The sequence below is a fragment of the Pelodiscus sinensis genome, chromosome 30 (assembly GCF_049634645.1).
Source record: "Pelodiscus sinensis isolate JC-2024 chromosome 30, ASM4963464v1, whole genome shotgun sequence".
NCBI classification, from domain to species: Eukaryota; Metazoa; Chordata; order Testudines; family Trionychidae; genus Pelodiscus; species Pelodiscus sinensis.
Window position 1 is genome coordinate 1,584,592 of NC_134740.1, and position 19,933 is coordinate 1,604,524.

General features: G+C 62.8%; 1 protein-coding gene across 2 annotated transcripts; it reads left to right on the forward strand.

Annotated features, from left to right (window-relative positions):
* The first annotated feature begins 658 nt into the window (after positions 1–658).
* On the forward strand, positions 659–14,653 carry LOC102452236 (ubiquitin carboxyl-terminal hydrolase CYLD-like). 2 transcript variants are annotated; one of them, XM_075911985.1, is made up of 16 exons: positions 677–740; positions 921–978; positions 2,519–2,951; positions 3,218–3,547; positions 3,656–3,761; positions 5,500–5,807; positions 5,982–6,150; positions 6,267–6,408; positions 8,046–8,168; positions 9,137–9,228; positions 9,419–9,482; positions 10,665–10,806; positions 10,891–10,999; positions 11,725–11,843; positions 11,948–12,164; positions 13,701–14,651. In XM_075911985.1, the coding sequence occupies exons 2-16, from the start codon at positions 965–967 to the stop codon at positions 13,883–13,885; spliced, it is 2,553 nt and encodes an 850-aa protein (XP_075768100.1). In that variant the 5' UTR covers positions 677–740; positions 921–964; the 3' UTR covers positions 13,886–14,651. The 2 variants fall into 2 exon arrangements, with proteins under 2 accessions (XP_075768101.1, XP_075768100.1); XM_075911986.1 differs by lacking the exon at positions 11,948–12,164 and having other exon boundaries at positions 659–978; positions 13,701–14,653.
* The last annotated feature ends 5,280 nt before the right edge of the window (positions 14,654–19,933 follow it).

Here is a 19,933-nt window from a genome sequence, read left to right on the forward strand (position 1 = left end):
GCCCCTCCCCTCCCCACCCTCTGCTGCCCCCTAGTGCCCATTATACAGTATAGCGGCCCCTTCCCCTCCGCACCCTCTGCTGCCCCCTAGTGCCCATTATACAGTATAGCCGCCCCTTCCCCTCCCCACCCTCTGCTGCCCCCTAGTGCCCATTATACAGTATAGCTGCCCCTTCCCCTCCCCACCCTCTGCTGCCCCCTAGTGCCCATTATACAGTATAGCCGCCCCTTCCCCACCCACCCTCTGCTGCCCCCTAGTGCCCATTGCAGAACAGCTGTGTGTGTCCCCCCATCTGCAGCTGCTGGGTGCCCCAATCCTGCAAGGGGGCCGGCCTGCGGTCATGTAGGCTGTTGCCTCCCCCATGAGAGACCCTCAAATCAGCCCCCATCTATGGGGCCCAGCTGTGTCAGAGACTGTGGGCTTGAAAGTACCCCTCCTGTTCTCTCTGCCCCATGGGATACAAGGTCCTGCTCCCTCCCTGAAATAGCTGGGAAGGACCAATAGAGAGACAGAAACTTGCTTTGCTTTTCTTTCTTTCTTTCCCCACCCCTGTCCCCGCCCCTTCACCGTCATTGGTCCTGGCCCCTCATCACACCCTCAGAATCACACCCCCTGTTGCTGAAGGCCCTCCCCCTGCCTTTGCTACTTCCTCATTTGTTTCTTTCCAGGGTTTCTCCTGCAAGTCCCCGGTACAGGGAGGAAGCACTGGGACCCTCTGCCCCTGCCCCTCCTGGCCCCAGGTGGTGGGGGGAGCGGGGAGGAGGACACAGCAGGCTTCCTGGAGGAGGAAGGAGGGAGGAAGGAGGCGGTTGCAGGCTCGGGGGGGGAGGGGGGTTTCCCACCCACCCGGCTGTGTCTCCTTTTCGCTCTTTCTCAAACTTTCCTGTGTCATTCCCCCCCCCTGCACCCCTTTTCTGCAGCTCGTCGGGGGACCCCCAGCTCAGCACATGACCTCCGGACGGGGATGACCGGCGACAGGCGAGTCGGGGAGGGGGCGTCCTCCATGGGGTGTCCAGGCCGGGTCTCTCGCCCCCTAGGGCAGGAGCGCACACTCCCGTGGGCCCTGTGCCCTCCCCCCACCAGTCAGCCTGCTCTCCCTTCCCCCAGATCACCCCCAGGCCTGGTTTCTTTACTTCCCGTCCCGGATATGGGCCTCTCCTTCCTGTCCCCCATCCCTGATTAGCTGCCCCCAGCCTGGGCTCCTCTCTTGCCTCATCACCCCATAGCCTGCCCTCTTCTGCCCCCTGCACAACTGCCCCTTAAATCTGGATTCCCCCCCCCCCGATACTGGTCTCTCCCCTGATACTGGTCTCCCCACTCCCTATCTGAATTGACCCCTGATGGTGGTCTCCCCAGGTCAGTCCCATAATCTGGTCTCCCGCACCGATACTGGTCTCTCCCCCACCGATACTGGTCTCTCCCACACCGATACTGGTCTCTCCCCCACCGATACTGGTCTCTCTCCCACTGATACTGGTCTCTCCCCCACTGATACTGGTCTCTCCCGCACTGATACTGGTCTCTCCCGCACTGATACTGGTCTCTCCCCCACTGATACTGGTCTCTCCCCCACTGATACTGGTCTCTCCCGCACCGATACTGGTCTCTCCCTCACCGATACTGGTCTCTCCCTCACCAATAGTGGTCTCTCCCCCACTGATACTGGTCTCTCCCGCACTGATACTGGTCTCTCTCCCACCGATACCGGTCTTTCCCCCACTGATACCGGTCTCTCCCGCACCGATACTGTCTCTCCCCCACTGATACTGGTCTCTCCCGCACTGATACTGGTCTCTCCCACACCGATACTGGTCTCTCCCCCACTGATACTGGTCTCTCCCTCACCAATACTGGTCTCTCCCCCACTGATACTGGTCTCTCCCGCACTGATACTGGTCTCTCTCCCACCGATACCGGTCTTTCCCCCACTGATACCGGTCTCTCCCGCACCGATACTGTCTCTCCCCCACCGATACTGGTCTCTCCCGCACTGATACTGGTCTCTCCCACACCGATACTGGTCTCTCTCCCACCGATACCGGTCTCTCCCGCACCGATACTGGTCTCTCCCCCACTGATACCGGTCTCTCCCGCACCGATACTGGTCTCTCCCACACCGATACTGGTCTCTCCCACACCGATACTGGTCTCTCCCCCACTGATACTGGTCTCTCCCACACCGATACTGGTCTCTCCCCCTCTGATACTGATCTCCCCACTCCCCATCTGAATTGACCCCTGATGCTGGTCTCCCTGGGTCATCCCCTTGTGCTGGTCTCTCCCACATCGATACTGGTCTCCCCACTCCCCATCTGAATTGAACCCGCCTGCTGGTGATCCCAGCTCAGCCCCACTGCCTGGTCTCCTCAACTATCCTCTAAGGTTGATCTCCCCACTCCCCTCATTATGCCCCCCCCCCAGCATGCTATCCCTCCCTCCTGGATGTGCCCCCCCCTCAGTTGTTCACCCCACTTCCGCCCCCGTCCACCCCTTTCTGATTCGCTGTTTCACCCCTCAGGTCCCACCCCCCTGGGGCCATGCGGCCGCGCCGATTCTTCATCGCGGTGCAGGATTTTGCTCTGGACGACGGGGGCCAGGTGCCCCGGGGCAGCCTCCTGTGCCAGGCGGGCGAGCCCCCCGCCCCAGACCGCCCCTTCCGGGCCAAGCTCCTGGACACGCAGGCTGCGGTGCACGTGCCCGCCCAGGCGGTGCGCGAGCTGAGCAAGGAGCAGGCGGGGATGCTACAGGCTGTGACCAACGCGGAAGAGCGTCTGGGGCTCTTCGGGCAGGAGGGGCTGCTGTGGCGGCGGGGGACCCTGCGCCAGGGCGACCGGGTCCGGGTCCAGATCACCTCGGCCTCCGGGGAGAAGGCCCGGGGCATCCTGCGCTACCGGGGGCCCATGGGGGACAGCAAGGAGCAGGCTGGAGTCATCTTCGGGGTGGAGCTGGTGGTGAGTGGAGCGGGAGCCTCTAGGGGGCGCCATCCTCCATCCAAGTCTGGCAAGAATGGGACCCTGGGGTCTTTCCTCTCCATTGGGCCAGGTAGACCATGGGAAGTAGGACATGGGGCCTTTCCCCTGCCGTGGGCACGAGCCCCATCCAGGACCGGTGAGATCACGGGCAGTGGGACATGGGAAGGCACCAGCCCTGATCTGGCTGCAGGGTGGGGGGCACTGTGGGGCATCCTTGTCAACCCCCGTCTTCTGTTCCCCTCTAGGGATCAGCAGCCGGGAAGGGTTTCACCGATGGCTCCTTCCGAGGCCAGAAATTCTTCTCATGCCAGGAGAACTGCGGGGTCTTCGTGCCCGTGAACCGGATCGAGCCGGACGAGGGGGCGAAACGCAGCCCCCCAATGGCCCCCCGGGGCGGCCACCGGGCGTGCAACAGGCTCCAGCTGGCCATGGGGGACCCCCTCAAATCTCCGCCCCTGGAGTTCGGTGACCGGGTTGTCTTCCAGATGGATGACAGCGCCCCCAAGGGCACTGTGGTGTTCTGTGACTATCTGCCCAAGAAGGAGGTGGCTGGGATCTTCGTGGGGATCCACCTGGTGAGAGGGCACTGACCCCCAAGTGCCAGGGTGGGACCAGAGAGCAAGATCCCGATTGAGGGGATTATAAATTGGGAGCCGCTTTCCTTAACCCCCTTTATTTTCCAGGATCAGCCTGTTGGCTCATGGGACGGCAAATTCAAAGGCCAGTTACTCTGCCACTTCCCATCTCCAGAGTACGGGATGCTTCTGCCAATCTCCAAAGTATATAAAGGTAGGACCTCCAGTAAACAAAAGGGGTCAGAGGCCGTCTTCTGGGCGTGGCTCTTTTGCACAGAGGGCATTGGCTCTGCTGATGCTCTGGCATCACTGGGTATGTCTACACTACAGTGCTATTTAAAATTAACTTAATTGGAAGTAGTTAATTCGAACTAAGCTAATTCGAAATAACGCATCTAGGGTACGTCTACACTACAGCACTAATTCGAACTGACTTAATTCGAATTAGTTAATTCGAACTAAGCTCATTCGAATTAGCGCATCTAGACCTAAAAACTGATTCGAAATAACGCATCTAGACACAAAACGTATTTCGAAATAGCGCGTCCACACTGAGTGGACCCTGAAGCGAGGTTAAGGCTGGCCGGAGCCAGTGCCAGCAGGACATCCGGTTAGGACTTAGTGTATGGAGCTGCTGCCTGAGGCTAAGTGAGCTCCGTGCTTAAAGGGACCCGACCCCCACCCCGGACAGACAGTTCTCACGGTTCTCCGCTTGCTTGTCTACCAACCTGAATAAGGTCCATGATCTCCACCCTGGACCAGGAAGGCGCCCAACTTCTCCAGCCCCATCAGGCACCTGGGAGCTGGCAGACTGCTCCTGGGGAGCGGTGGAGGGCTGGCTGCCACTGGCTGGCTGGCTCCTGTTTTGGGGCCACTGGGTCAGGGGTCTCGGTGGCCACTGCTGGCTCTTGGCTGGCAGGCTTGGAGCTGGCACAGGCACTGTGGCCAGGGTCTACCCCTTGAATGGCTCCGGGGCTGGGGGAGAGGAGAGTAAGTTTTCCTGGCTGTGCCCAGAGTGGCCACCAGGGCTCCCTGGGAAGGGCTGGAGGCCCCCTATTTTGAATGAAGTGTCTACACAGCACTTAATTCACAATAGCTATTTCCAATTTGGTTTTACCTCATAGAATGAGTTTACCAAATTCAAAATAAGGGCTCCACTATTTCGAATTTATTTCGAAATTGCGGTTTGCCTGCGTAGATGCTATTAAAGTTAATTCGAAATAACTGCTGTTATTTCGAATTAACTTTACGGTGTAGACATACCCTGAGATACATCAACCTTTTTTGGCCAACAAGAGGGCTCATGGCGCCTCTCCCAGAGAGGCAATGACATCCCTTCCCGATCTTCTTGCTAGCTGGCCAGGATGGCCATCCCTGTGATAATCAATGCCTGTTGGCCAAGATGGCCACCCCAGTAGCGATCAGTCACTATAGGCCAAGATGTACACGTCCAGTAGTGGTCAATGTCGAGTGGTCAAAATGGACACCCTAGTAGGGGTCAATGCAGTCAATGCTTGTTGGACAAGATGGCCTATTCAGTAGTGGTCAAGGACTGTTGGCCAAGATGGCTACCCCCATTGTGGTCAATGCCTGTTGTTCCACCATGGCCAGTAGCAGCCAGTGACTGTTGGTCACGATGGCCACCACAGTGGTGGTCAATGCCCGTTGACCGACTTGGCCATCCCAGTGACTGTTAGCCAAGATGACCATTTCCCCGGCAGTCAATGCTTGTTGGCCAAGACGGCCAACTCAGTAGTGGTCAATGACTGTTGGCCAAGATGGCTGCCCCTGTGGCGGTCTCTCCCTGACAATCAAGATGGCCCCACCAGTGCCAGTCGATGGCCAGTGGCCAAGATGGGTGCCCCAGTTATGGGAAGGTCCCGCCGGCAAAGAGGGTCACCCAAGAGGCCCCATCTACCCATCGTCTGCCATGTTGGTTGGTTTCCCTACAGAAAAGGCGGATGAAGGCCCCAAGGCCTTGAGCAACGACCCCCCGCCGGGGCTCCTCAGTGACCCTCCGTCTCCCTCTTCCATCCGGTACCCGCCCCAGCCAGAATGGAAGTCCCCTCCTGGTTCCCCTTCCTCCCCGTTGACGGGAGACCCCAAGGATCGGGGGGAAGAGGAGGAAGAGGAAGAGTTGTCTTCACCCCTGCTGGAGATCAACTCTATGGTGGAGGTGCACGACCCCCCCATCTACGGGGTGATCCGCTGGATTGGGGAGCCGCCGGATGTGAGGGAGACCCTTGCAGGGCTGGAGCTGGTGAGAGACCAACGGGGACAGATACGGGGGCTTTATGGGACCCCCCAGTACCGTCCTTTGTGGGGTCACCCCCATGGGGCATGGGTTGGGGCTTGAGGAGGTTAAGGCCACCCCCTGGGCTCGTCCTAGGGACCCTGGCTCCCCCTTTGACATGACCCCTGCCCCTCTCTCTAGGAGGACCCCCTCCCGTCGGGCTGTACAGACGGGATCTACCGGGGGGTGCGGTATTTCCAGTGCCCGCCCGGCAAGGCCCTGTTCGTCAAGCTGCGCCGCTGCCGGCCCGACGCCCGCTTCGGGGCACCCCAGCCCCCCAAGAACCCCGTGCTGCGCTGCAACTCGCTGGGTAGGACACTGGGAGGGGGAGGGGGAGGGGGACGGGGCACAAGGGGTTGTACCCCCCTGGGGCAGGAGGAACAGAGTCCCCCCCAGGTCTGATTCCCTCTATCCCCCCCCCCCCAGATTTCAGGGTGTATGCCAGCAAGCGGGTGCCGGAGGACACCCCCCCGGAGCTGGGCGAGGAAGGGGCCCAGCGCTTGACGGGCTGGAAAAAGGGGATCCAGGGGCATTGCAACTCCTGCTACCTTGACGCCACCCTCTTCAGGTGAGCAACTCCCCCTCCCGCCCTAACCACTAGCCCCCACTGCCCTCCCAGCGCTGGAGAGAGAACCCAGGAGTCCTGGCTCCCACGCTGCTCTGACCACTCGCCCCCACTGCCCTCCCAGCGCTGGAGAGAGAACCCAGGAGTCCTGGCTCCCACGCTGCTCTGACCACTCGCCCCCACTGCCCTCCCAGCGCTGGAGAGAGAACCCAGGAGTCCTGGCTCCCACGCTACTCTGACCACTAGCCCCCACTGCCCTCCCAGCGCTGGAGAGAGAACCCAGGAGTCCTGGCTCCCACACTGCTCTGACCACTGGCCCCCACTGCCCTCCCAGCGCTGGAGAGAGAACCCAGGAGTCCTGGCTCCCACGCTGCTCTGACCACTCGCCCCCACTGCCCTCCCAGCGCTGGAGAGAGAACCCAGGAGTCCTGGCTCCCACGCTGCTCTGACCACTGGCCCCCACTGCCCTCCCAGCGCTGGAGAGAGAACCCAGGAGTCCTGGCTCCCACGCTGCTCTGACCACTAGCCCCCACTGCCCTCCCAGCGCTGGAGAGAGAACCCAGGAGTCCTGGCTCCCACGCTGCTCTGACCACTCGCCCCCACTGCCCTCCCAGCGCTGGAGAGAGAACCCAGGAGTCCTGGCTCCCACGCTGCTCTGACCACTCGCCCCCACTGCCCTCCCAGCGCTGGAGAGAGAACCCAGGAGTCCTGGCTCCCACGCTGCTCTGACCACTCGCCCCCACTGCCCTCCCAGCGCTGGAGAGAGAACCCAGGAGTCCCGGCTCCCACGCTGCTCTGACCACTAGCCCCCACTGCCCTCCCAGCGCTGGAGAGAGAATCCAGGAGTCCCGGCTCCCACGCTGCTCTGACCACTAGCCCCCACTACCCTCCCAGCACTGGAGAGAGAACCCAGGAGTCCCGGCTCCCACGCTGCTCTGACCACTCGCCCCCACTACCCTCCCAGCGCTGGAGAGAGAACCCAGGAGTCCTGGCTCCCACGCTGCTCTGACCACTAGCCCCCACTGCCCTCCCAGCGCTGGAGAGAGAACCCAGGAGTCCTGGCTCCCACGCTGCTCTGACCACTAGCCCCCACTGCCCTCCCAGCGCTGGAGAGAGAACCCAGGAGTCCTGGCTCCCACGCTGCTCTGACCACTAGCCCCCACTGCCCTCCCTGCGCTGGAGAGAGAACCCAGGAGTCCTGGCTCCCACGCTGCTCTGACCACTAGCCCCCACTGCCCTCCCAGCGCTGGAGAGAGAACCCAGGAGTCCTGGCTCCCACGCTGCTCTGACCACTAGCCCCCACTGCCCTCCCAGCGCTGGAGAGAGAATCCAGGAGTCCCGGCTCCCACGCTGCTCTGACCACTAGCCCCCACTGCCCTCCCAGCGCTGGAGAGAGAACCCAGGAGTCCTGGCTCCCACGCTGCTCTGACCACTAGCCCCCACTGCCCTCCCAGCGCTGGAGAGAGAACCCAGGAGTCCTGGCTCCCACGCTGCTCTGACCACTAGCCCCCACTGCCCTCCCTGCGCTGGAGAGAGAACCCAGGAGTCCTGGCTCCCACGCTGCTCTGACCACTAACCCCCACTGCCCTCCCAGAGCTGGGGAGGGAACCCCGACGTCCTGACCCTCCCCATCCCCACAGCATGTTCGCCTTCAGCTCCGTGCTGGACTCGCTGCTGCTGCGCCCGGCGGACAAGAACGACGGGGCGTCCTACGAGGAGACCCGGGACCTGCTGAGGACGGAGATCGTCAACCCCTTGCGCAAGTGCGAGCCCCGGGGGGGCAGGGCGTGTCTTGGGGAGCGGGGCAGTCTCGGGGGGCAGGGGTGTGTCTCGGGGGGCTGTCTCCGGGGGTGCAGGGGCATGTCTCGGGGGGCAGGGGTGTGTCTCGGGGCAGTCTCGGGGGGCAGGGTGTGTCTCGGGGGTCTGTCTCCGGGGGTGCAGGGGCATGTCTCGGGGGGCTATCTTGGGGGAGAAGGGGTGTGTCTCAAGGGCAGGGTGTGTCTTGGGGGGCAGAGGTGTCTTGGGGGAAGGGGTGTGTCTCAGGGGGCTGTCTTGGGGACAGGGGCATGTTTTGGGGGCAGGGAGTGTCTTGGGGGCAGAGGGTATTTTGGGGGGCTGTCTCAGGGGCAGAGGTGTTTTGGGGGTCAGGGGTGTTTGGGGGGGCAGAGGGTATCTCTGGGAGAGGCTGGAGGAAGGGCAGTAAGGGAGGGGGGCCTCTAGGAGGACGGGGTTGGTGAGGGGAGATGTGAGGGGAGGGTCTGTCTGGAGCAAGGGGTTCCGTGGGGTGAGAGAGGGGGGGTGGGGGGGCGGGGACCATCTAGGGGAAGAGGTGTGTGGAGGAGGGGTTCTCTGGGACAGGGGATTTGTGGGGATGGGGGTGGGGGTGGGTCTTTCTGGGGGAGGAGGTCTGTGGGGGGGGGAGGAGGTCTGTGGGGGGGGGTCTCTGGGACGTGGGGAGTCTGAGGGGGTGGGGGGACTGTGGGGTGGGGGGACACACCAGAGAAGGGCTATGTATGGGAGAGAGTCTGTGGGGGAGGGGAGTCTCTGGGGGGCAAGGGTGGGGGTCCCGCTGGGGGGACGGTGACTCTGAGGTGGGGGGGGCGTCTCCGGGGGAGGCTGGGGGTGCGGAGGGCTCTGTCCCGGGGCCGGGGGCCCCAGGGGGTGGGGGCTGTGGGATGGGGGGGCTGTGTGCAGATTCCCAGCGGGGTGACCCCCACGCCCCTCTCCCCAGACACGGCTACGTCTGTGCCACCAAGGTGATGGCCCTGCGGCGGGTCCTGGAGGAAGCCGGACGCTCCCCGGGGTTCACCAGCGAGGAGAAAGGTGGGGAGGCTGGGGGGGGGCACAGGGCGGGGGGGCGAGAGGGGGCCGCAGGGGATGGGGGGAGGGCTTGCGGTGGGGGGGAGGGGATGGGGGGAGGGGAGGAGGGCTGGGGAGGTTTGGGGGTGTAAGGGATTGGGGAGGGGCTGTGTGTGGGGGGGTCCCTGCTCTCACCTCTGTGCCCCCCCCCCAGACCCGGAGGAGTTTCTCACCCTGCTCTTCCGGGTGCTGAAAGTGGAGCCCCTCTTTACGATCCGGTAAGAGCCCCCCGCCCCCTCCTTCTGGCTCCTCCCCCTCTCCTCCCCCAGCCCCATTTGTCTGGCACGGTCCCCCCTCCCTATAGCCCCTCCCCCTCCTGCCAAGGTGCCTGCTCCCCCACCACTATCCCCCCAATGCCCCATTCCCCAACACCTGCAGCTCCCCCACCAACCCCCGTCTCCTTCCCACACTCTGCAGCTCCCCAGCCCCTCCCCCACCAACCCCCATCTCCCCCCACACCCTGCAGCTCCCCCAGCCCCTCCCCCACCAACCCCCATCTCCCCCCACGCCCCCCAGCTCCCACAGCCCCTCCCCCCACCAACCCCCGTCTCCCTCCCACACTCTGCAGCTCCCCAGCCCCTCCCCCACCAACCTCCAAGTCTCCCCCACACCCTGCAGCTACCCAGCCCCTCCCCCCACCAACCCCCATCTCCCCCCACACCCTGCAGCTACCCAGCCCCTCCCCCCACCAACCCCCATCTCCCCCCCACACCCTGCAGCTCCCCCAGCCCCTCCCCCCACCAACCCCCATCTCCCCCCACACCCTGCAGCTACCCAGCCCCTCCCCCCACCAACCCCCATCTCCCCCCCACACCCTGCAGCTACCCAGCCCCTCCCCCCACCAACCCCCATCTCCCCCCCACACCCTGCAGCTCCCTCAGCCCCTCCCCCCACCAACCCCCATCTCCCCCCCACACCCTGCAGCTACCCAGCCCCTCCCCCCACGAACCCCCATCTCCCCCCCACACCCTGCAGCTCCCCCAGCCCCTCCCCCCACCAACCCCCATCTCCCCCCCACACCCTGCAGCTCCCCCAGCCCCTCCCCCCACCAACCCCCATCTCCCCCCACACCCCGCAGCTACCCAGCCCCTCCCCCCACCAACCCCCATCTCCCCCCCACACCCTGCAGCTCCCCCAGCCCCTCCCCCCACCAACCCCCATCTCCCCCCATACCCTGCAGCTACCCAGCCCCTCCCCCCACCAACCCCCATCTCCCCCCCACACCCTGCAGCTACCCAGCACCTCCCCCCACCAACCCCCATCTCCCCCCACCAACCCCCATCTCCCCCCCACACCCTGCAGCTACCCAGCACCTCCCCCCACCAACCCCCATCTCCCCCCCTCACCCCGCAGCTCCCCAGCCCCTCCCCCACCCACCCCTGTCTCTCCCTTCCCCCCAGGTCAGCGGATAAGGACTCCCAGGGCTGCATCTTCTACCAGATCTTCATGGAGGGGGGCGCCAGGGGGGCCGGCCGGGGGGTCCCCACGGTGCAGCAGCTGCTGGAGGCCTCCCTGGCTGCTGGGGACCTCAAGTTCACCGAGGTGAGAGGCGGAGGAAGCGTGGGGGGGGTCCCCTCCCACCCCCCTCCCGCCCCCCCACACTGACCCCCCCGTCGCCCCCGCCAGGCCCCCTCCTGCCTCATCCTGCAGATGCCCCGCAACGGGCGGGACTACAAGGCCTTCGCCACCATCCTGCCCAGCCTGGAGCTGGACCTCACCGACCTGCTGGAGGGCAGTGAGTGGGGGGGGGGGCTGGGGGGGTGCATGGGGGGAGGGGTGGGGCCCAAAGAGGGGGAAGGGAAGGGCCAGAAGGAGGCGGTGGGGGTGGGGGAGGGGCACGGGAGGTGGGGGCTGAAAGAGGGAGAAGGGGGGGTGCAAGGAGGTGGTGGGGGAGGGGCATGGGAGTTGGGGGCGGAGCATAAAGAGGGGGAAGGGAGGTCAGAAGGAGGTGGTGGGAGGGGCATGGGAGTTGGGGGCGGAGCATAAAGGGGGGGAAGGGAGGTCAGAAGGAGGCGGTGGGAGGGGCATGGGAGTTGGGGGCGGAGCATAAAGGGGGGGAAGGGAGGTCAGAAGGAGGTGGTGGGAGGGGCATGGGAGTTGGGGGCGGAGCATAAAGAGGGGGAAGGGAGGTCAGAAGGAGGTGGGAGGGGCATGGGAGTTGGGGCGGAGCATAAAGAGGGGGAAGGGAGGTCAGAAGGAGGCGGTGGGAGGGGCATGGGAGTTGGGGGCGGAGCATAAAGAGGGGGAAGGGCGGTCAGAAGGAGGCGGTGGGAGGGGCAGGGGGAAGTGGGAAGAGGGACAGGACATAAAGCCGGGGAGGGCCTGGGGGGCAGGGTTGAAAGAGGGAGGCGGTGGGGAGGGGCAGGTGGAGGCGGGATGGGGCACAGAGAGGGGGAAGGGGGATGCGGTGGGGGAGGGGCCAGGCGCCACCACTGACCCCCCCACCCCCCCCATCGGCAGCCCCCCGGGAGTGCAGCATCTGCCAGGCGCTGGCGCTGAGCGAGTGCCCCCAGTGTTACGGGGACCCCAGCATCGCGGCCGGCGGCACCCGCCAGTTCTGCGCCCTCTGCTGCCAGCAGGTAACCGGCCGGGGGGGGGGGGCTTTGGGGGGCGGAGTATGCATAGGGGTGGGGGCACTTGTGGGACTTGCCCCGCCCCTGCTCTAACCACCCCTCCCCCCCAGGTTCACCGGCACCGGGCCCGGCGCTCCCACCAGCCCCGGGCCCTGCGCCTGCCCCCGGAGCTGGCCCAGCGGCCCCCCCCGCCCGGCCCCCCGCCCCGCCAGACCATGCAGCTCTACGCCGCCCTCTGCATCGAGACCAGCCACTACGTGGCCTTCGCCCGCCACGGCCCCCGCCCCCGCCACTGGCTCTTCTTCGACAGCATGGCCGACCGGCAGGGTGAGCCGCGCCGCCGCCCCTCCGCCTCGGTTTCCCCCGCCGCTGCTCCTGCCCCACCCCCTCCTTCCTTCACCCCACTTCCTGTCCCCTGCCCCCTCCATCCTTCGTTCCTGTCTTCCTCCCTTCCCCCCTGTCCCCTGCCACCCACCTCCCTTCCTTTCCCTCCCACCGGCTCTCCCCTTTCTCCTCTCAGGCTACGTCGAGACTGCAAAGCCTCTTTCGAAAAAGAGCATCTAGACGGCAAGCCGTACTTTCGAAAACGCAAGCCGCGTTTTCGAAAGAGAGCACCCAGGCAGTCGGGATGCCCTCTTTCGAAAACGCCCCGTTGGCATTCAAGAATGCCTTGTTTCGAAAGAGCACTTTCGAAAAAAGGCGGTCTTCCTCGTGCAATGGGGTTTGCCGCCGTCGAAAGAAAAGCCGCGTTCTTTCGATTTAATTTCGAAAGAACGCGGCTGTCGTCTAGACGCAAGTGAAGTTTATTCGAAAAAAACCTTGAGTCTGGACACAGCCCTTCCGTCCTCTTTCTTTCTTTCTTTCTTTCTTTCTTTCTTTCTTTCTTTCTTTCTTTCACCTTTTATTTTCTCTTTTCTTTCTTTCTTTCTTTCTTTCTTTCTTTCTTTCTTTCTTTCTTTCTTTCTTTCTTTCTTTCACCTTTTCTTTCTTTCACCTTTTCTCTTTCTTTCTTTCTTTCTTTCTTTCTTTCTTTCTTTCTTTCTTTCACCTTTTCTTTCTTTCTTTCTTTCTTTCTTTCTTTCTTTCTTTCTTTCTTTCTTTCTTTCTTTCTTTCTTTCTTTCTCTTTCTCCTTTTATTTTCTCTTTCTTTCTTTCTTTCTTTCACCTTTTATTTTCTCTTTTCTTTCTTTCTTTCTTTCTTTCTTTCTTTCTTTCTTTCTTTCTTTCTTTCTTTCTTTCACCTTTTATTTTCTCTTTTCTTTCTTTCTTTCTTTCTTTCTTTCTTTCTTTCTTTCTTTCTTTCTTTCTTTCACCTTTTATTTTCTCTTTTCTTTCTTTCTTTCTTTCTTTCTTTCTTTCTTTCTTTCTTCTCCCACTTCCCTTTCCTCCTCTCTCCCTTCTTTTCTTTTCTCCATTTCCCCGTCCCATCATCTCTCTCCCCGCTGTGTCCGTTTTCTGCTCTGCACTTGTCTTTCCCCTTCTCTTCCCTCTTCCCCCCTTTTCTTTCACGTTTTCCTGACTTGCTCTCCTTCTTCTTTCCCCCCGGTTCTCCTCTCTCTCGCCTTCCTTGCCATCCTTCTCAGCATTTTTCCATCCCTCTGGTTCCAGCCTTGGCCTCCCCTTCTCTCTCCCTCCCTTTTCTCCTTCTTGTTTTCTCTCTTCGCGCCTCCGTTCTCCTCTTGCTCTGTCCCGCTCCTGTTTTCTGTGTCCGTCCCTTCACTCGTTCGCTCCTGGTTCCCCGTCTTCTCTCTGTTTCCTCATTTCTCTCTTTCCTCCCTCCAGTTTCTCCTTCCCATTTTCTCCTCCTTTCCACCCCGTTATTTCACCCTTCTCTACTTTTCTCCCTCCCCCCCTCTTCTCCAGGCGGCGAGAACGGTTTCAACATCCCGCAGGTCACGCCTTGCCCGGAGGTGGCCGACTACCTGGAGATGAGCCCCGAGGAACTCCAGGGACTGGACCCCAAATCCCTGCCCCCCTGCGCCCGACGCCTGCTCTGCGACGCCTACATGTGCCTCTATCACAGCCCCACCCTGGGGCTCTACAAATAGTTCCTCTCCCCTGGGCGGAGGGATACGGTGATTGGGGACAGCGTGATGGGGCACCACCAGCCGCAGGACTGCTGCCCAGCTGGGGAACTTGATTTGCACCACGGACGGGGCACATGTGCCTTGAAGAATTGGCTTGGAACTACTTCTCAGACCTTTGGCTCCACCTTGTATCCTTACGCCCCTTAAAGGGGATGGATTGGAGCTACCTGGCGCCCCCTAAAGGACAGGCCATGTGCTCCAGTCCCGGTCTCCCGGAGCCAGATGGAATCTAGCGCCCCCTAAAGGACAGGCCATGTGCTCCAGTCCCCGTCCCCCGGGGCCAGATGGAACCTGGCGCCCCCTAAAGGACAGGCCATGTGCTCCAGTCCCCGTCCCCTGGGGCCAGATGGAACCTGGCGCCCCCTAAAGGACAGGCCATGTGCTCCAGTGCTGGTTCCTTGGAGCCAGGTGGAATATGGTGCCCCCTAGAGGACAGGCCATGCGCTCCAGTCCCCGTCCCCCGGAGCCAGATGGAACCTGGAGCCCCCTAGAGGACAGGCCATGCGCTCCAGTCCTGGTTCCCTGGAGCCAGATGGAACCTGGCGGCCCCTAGAGGACAGGCCATGCGCTCCAGTCCCCATCCCCCGGGGCCAGATGGAACCTGGCGCCCCCTAAAGGACAGGCCATGTGCTCCAGTCCCCGTCACCCGGAGCCGGATGGAACCTGGCGCCCCCTAAAGGACAGGCCATGCGCTCCAGTCCCGGTTCCCCAGGGCCAGGTGGGACCTGGCGCCCCCTAAAGGACAGGCCATGCGCTCCAGTCCCGGTTCCCCAGGGCCAGGTGGGACCTGGCGGCCCCTAGAGGACAGGCCATGCGCTCCAGTCCCGGTTCCCCAGGGCCAGGTGGGACCTGGCGGCCCCTAGAGGACAGGCCATGCGCTCCAGTCCCGGTCCGCCAGGGCCAGGTGGAATCTGGCGCCCCCTAAAGGACAGGCCATGCGCTCCAGTCCTGGTCCCCCAGGGCCAGGTGGAATCTGGCACCCCTTAGAAGGGACAAGCTCCTATCTGTCCACCTCCATGCAGGCAACTAATCCAGATTAAAGACTCATCGTTTGCAAACCTGCCTGGGTAGACCAGTTCCTTCGAGTCTCCCGGTGCCCAGGAGAGCTTGCCCCACCTGGTTTCTAACTCGGCAGGTGGTCCCCCGTGCCACTTCAGTGCTCAGGTTTGCCGCACCGAGCGGCCCGGGCGGGTCTCCAGGAGAGGCGGGGGACCAGAGGTTTGGAATCTGGGGGGTGTTCATCCATCCCCCCTCTTCCCGATGGAGGGATTACAGAGCAGGCACTGGAGAGACAACCCAGGGAGCAGCGATCCAGGCTGACAAGAGGAGAGTGAAAGCTCCGCTCTTGTTTAGTCTAGCAAAAGGCCGGCTGACAGGGGATCCGTCTGCCATCTATAAATTCCTCGGCCGGGGGTGGACTGAATACCAGGGCGGGCTGTTGAAAGGACGCTGCTGGCAGGCGAACGGATGGCGGCAAACCAGCCGCCAACCAACACCGGCTGGAAAATCGGTTTCTCGCCATCACAGGGGCCAGGGGCTGGAGTGACACAGAATCCAGGTCGCATTGCAATCGCGAGCGCTGGAGCTGATCATCCTCCCCTGCTAACTGGCATGCTCTCGGGGAGGCATCTCCCCCAGGCTAAGCCGGGGTGTGATTCGTGAGCTGCCTTCCTCGAAAGCACCAGGGATGGTCCGTTTTGGATGGGGCCGGTGGCGATTCTCTCTTGGAGGCTTGGCTGGGCTGGTCCTTCGCACGTGTCCAGAGTCTCGCCAGTCGCTGGATGTCGGAGGGGGGAGCCTCCAACTCCCTGCAGGGGGGTTCCAAAGAGGCTGGAGAGAGGCTGTTTTCGGCGGGGGCAGAACGAGGAGCAACGGTCTCACCTTGCAGTGGGGGAGGTCTAGGTTGGAGATTAAGAAAGACGATTTCCCTAGGCGGGTGGGGAAGCGCTGGGCTGGGTTCCCTACGGAGGGGGTGGAATCTCCACCCCTAGAGGTGTTGAAGTCCTGACTAGACCAAGCCCTGGCTGGGTTGATTGAGTTGGGTTGGTCCTGCCTTGGGCAGGGGGCTGGACCCGATGACTCCTGAGGTCTCTGCCCGCCCTGGGTTTCTATGAGTCTAACCCACCTTGCGGGTCACTTTCTCAGTCCCGGGGCCCCCGACTCGTCTTGAGGAAGTCCCAGCTGTGGGCAGAGATCGTCCTGGTGGGGGTCAGGAACGTTGGGCAGGAAGCCGAGCCGGTCGGGGTGGCCGGAGAAGGCTTGGGGTGGTCCTCACAGTGGGACAACCCTGCAAATCCAGGGATACCCTCTGTATAGCCATGGGTATCTACCCCCGCGGATGGGGATGCCCGGATATGGACACGGACGCACATTTGCTATCTAGAACCCTGCACGTTTGCAGATGTGGTGGACGGGACGTGGATACGTGTTTTGCCCCCATGCCGGACTCACCCCGTTGGATCCCCACTGCCCGCTCCCTATGGCCAGCCTCGTGGCTTGGGAGAGGTGCCGGCGGCGTTGGGGGGCAAATGGGCGACGGGGAGAGCCGGGGGGGCTGGCTCCCGTCCTTTGTGGGCAGGAAGACCACGCAGGAAACGTGGAAGGCGCGGCCGTGGTGGCGTACGAAGCGTTCTGCCTGTGGGTGTCGCCTCCCCACGCCGGTCCGTGCTCCGATCCACCGCCACCCGGAAGGAGACCGATCTGGTGCTGGCTTTGCAGCTGGATCGACTGCTCTTGGCTGAGCGAGCGGGCGGTACGGTAGCAACCCAGGCGGTCCCATTGAGTGACCGGCGTGGCCCTGAGGGGCAGGACCCAGGCCACATACCGAAGAGGGTTGGGGGGGCAAAGCCAGCCAAGGGGATGGAGCTAAAACCCCCTGGTCGTGGGGCCTTTTGGGCTAAGCCTAGAGAGACGACTCCAGTGGCCTATGGGGAGGATCTAGAGTGACTCTGTCACAGCTCACAAGTCGTGTCCACACTTCTCGGCTCCAGGGCGGACCCCCCACTCCCAGGGGGCAGCCCCTCCTCGGGGAGCCCCTCCACTCCTCAGGGAGTCCACTCCAGTGCGGCGACCCTCTCTTGGGGGGCCCACTGTCACCTGGGGGGCTGCCCCTCCGGGACTCCAGCCACCTGCCTCCGCCGTGATCCCCTTTGTGGGGTCCACTCTGTCTGGCTCCCCAGGGCCTCCCCTCCCAGAAGGAATAGCGCCCCCCTGTTCTCCAGCCCAGAGCGACTATCAGCCAGCACCAAACAGGCGGGTTTATTGAGCTTTGAACAGCAACGGGTCTCTCAGGCCAGCTGGCCTCGGCCCCCACATCCATCTCCCCTGCAGCCACCTGAGCCTGCCTGCTTTGCCCTCAGTTCCCCCAAAAACCAGCCCCCATCTCCCAGCGGAGTCTCCAATACCCCCAGCCACAGCCCGTCCCCCATCCAGTGTCTTCTCCCCAGGTACGAGGGTCGCCTGGCCCCTCTTCTCCGCGTCCCTCTCCGTCCAATGTTCTCCTCTCGCTGCGGCCGGTCGCCGGGGTCCCTCTCTACAGCCCCTTGTCTGTCATCCGGCCAGAACCGGCCGTGTCCTCTGAGCAGGGTCGGGGTCACCAGGGTCCCAGACCCCCCGGCTCCAACTCGGGGCTGTTCCCTGACCCAACAAACTCCCCCCTTTGTCCCATTAAACCAGTCATGTCGAGGCACTCAGAGCCCCCCTGTATGCAACATCCCCCCTTTGAACCCCCACAACTCCCCACTTCCTCCTCTTGGGCTGTGGATGGAGGCCGAATCAATGGCTGCTGCCGAGGCGTCCAACCCCAGCAGTCACCGGCCGGGGTCGGGGAAAGAGAAGCGGAAAGGACCCACAATGCACCAGCCAGGTCGCAGGGCGGAGATGGTCATGGAGCAAGGCCAAAACCCAAGCGACCCTGAGGACTGTCCCCACCTCACGGGTTGCATGGGCCCGAGAGCGGACACCGGTCTCTGAGACCCCTAAAATCCCGGCTCCTCGTGACCTACCATGTCCCGCCTCATGGGCGTTTGGCTCCTTCATGGTGTATCACGCTAACCATGGGCGCGGCACACCGTGGTGGGGGCAGGCGGGCCGTGAAGGGCGGCCTAGCGGCTTCAAAGTCCCAACAAGACTCCCCAACCATCCCGAAGGACGTCTTGGGTCTGGTAGGCCGCATGGAGCTGGAGGTTTTCCACTGGCCTTTGGGGGTGACTCAATGTTTTCGGGGGCAAATCTTTCTTTTGGAGGGACCAGCCCCCAAAGGAGGTGGGAAGGGGGGAAGTGATGGGGTGCCGGTCTGAAGGCATCTCCGTGGGCTTCGTGGACCAAAGGTGGGGAGCATCTAAGAGTTGGGTTGGCCAACCCTGTGAGTGGAAGAGACAGGCCAGGGTCTCCGGCATGGGAGGTAATTTTGGCCTCATCTCCACAGCCCGGAGAGAAGACTAAAGTGGCAGCGGTTAATTATTTCCACCGTGGTAGGAGAAAGACTCTGTCCAGTCGCCGTGGACCAACCAGCGGGGAAAGCGAGTCACGCGCAAGGAAAGAGACTGGTCTGAGGTCTTGCCTGGTAGCAGAGCCAGACCCCAGCTCTACCCACTAGACAACACTGCCTCCTGAGAAAAATTGGGGGGCACATGATATGCACTGGGTCCCCCCGCTCCGTTTTGCCCCAGTTTGGGATTTATTGGAGACCCCCTGAATGTGGGGGCCTGGTACAATTTCCCTCCCTTCTCCCTCCCCCATCTCACCAGTCCTACAAGGGGCCCCTTAGTTTACAACCAGCTTCCTCAGGCCCCGCCCGCTCCAACCTCCCGACCTTGCTGGCTGCTCCTGTGTTTACACAACCCGCTTCCCTCCGCCCTGCCGGTCTTGTAACATCTGCTGCGTCGCCTCCGCCACTTCCTGGCCTGGGTTCTCAACCCACGGAGGGAGAGCAGCAAAGGAGCGACCAGGCCGAACCAGCTCACGCAGGGACCGCTCAGGGCCGGGCCCGGCCGCCGCCCTTTCCTCCCGCCCTCTCCTTGCTGTCTCCCGCAAGGATTTCGACTCGATGGCCGGGATCGTCCCCCGGAAAGACGCCCCCGGCACCGGCATCTTCAGGAAGCGAGACGGGGATGTTGTGGTCCGCTCCGACCTGGGCTGCTACTTGCGGACGGAGCGGCTGGAAACCGGGCGGGGCCTGGAGATCCGGGCCTTGCACCCCTCCTGCCAAGGCGGGGACCACTACCTGGGCTCCGAGAGAGACCCCGACATCTACATCCTCAAGGGCGACTCCTATCGGGTGGTGCAGGACCTGAGCATGGACGAAGGGGCCAAGGTCTACGAGCTGCACCCCAATTGCCGGGGCGGGGATCACTATGTGAAATGCGCCAACTTCTTCTTCATCCTCTTCTTTGGCCGGGGGGTGATGCGCGGTGTGTTCGATTTAAGGACCGACTCCCACGGGGAAGACAGACCTCTCCACCCCCGGTGCCGTCAGGGCCTCTACTACTTCGGCATCGGCAGCTACTGGGCAGCGGTCACAGTAGACCCGCGATGGGGAGCTCAGTTCTACATCTACAAGAGCTTGGCCAACGCCAACTTGGCCGGGGTCTACTCCATCCACCCTGACCTGGTGAATTTCCTCCCCGGCGGGCTGGCCCTGACCAGGGGACCCTCCTTCGGCAGCTGGGAGTGCATCAAGACCCTCTCCAATGACTCGGACACCCCCATCACCTGGACCCATGCCGTGGCCAGGAAGGTGGGCTTCGCCAAGGAGAAGGTGGCCAGCCTCGGGCGCAACTGGGAGGTGGGGGCATCCACCTCACTCCAGGCCGGGGAGCTGATGGCGGCCGTCGTCAAGGCCCAGTTCTCCCTCTCGGCCCAGTACGGCGGGAACAACGTCAAGACGGAGAAGGAGGACTGGAGTGAAGTGCGGGAAGAAGAGGAGACCTTCCAAGCCACCCTGGAGCCCAAGCAGAGCCTCTACGTGTGGCAGTACCGTCTCGGGCTGGGCCAGGAGCCCCTCTTATT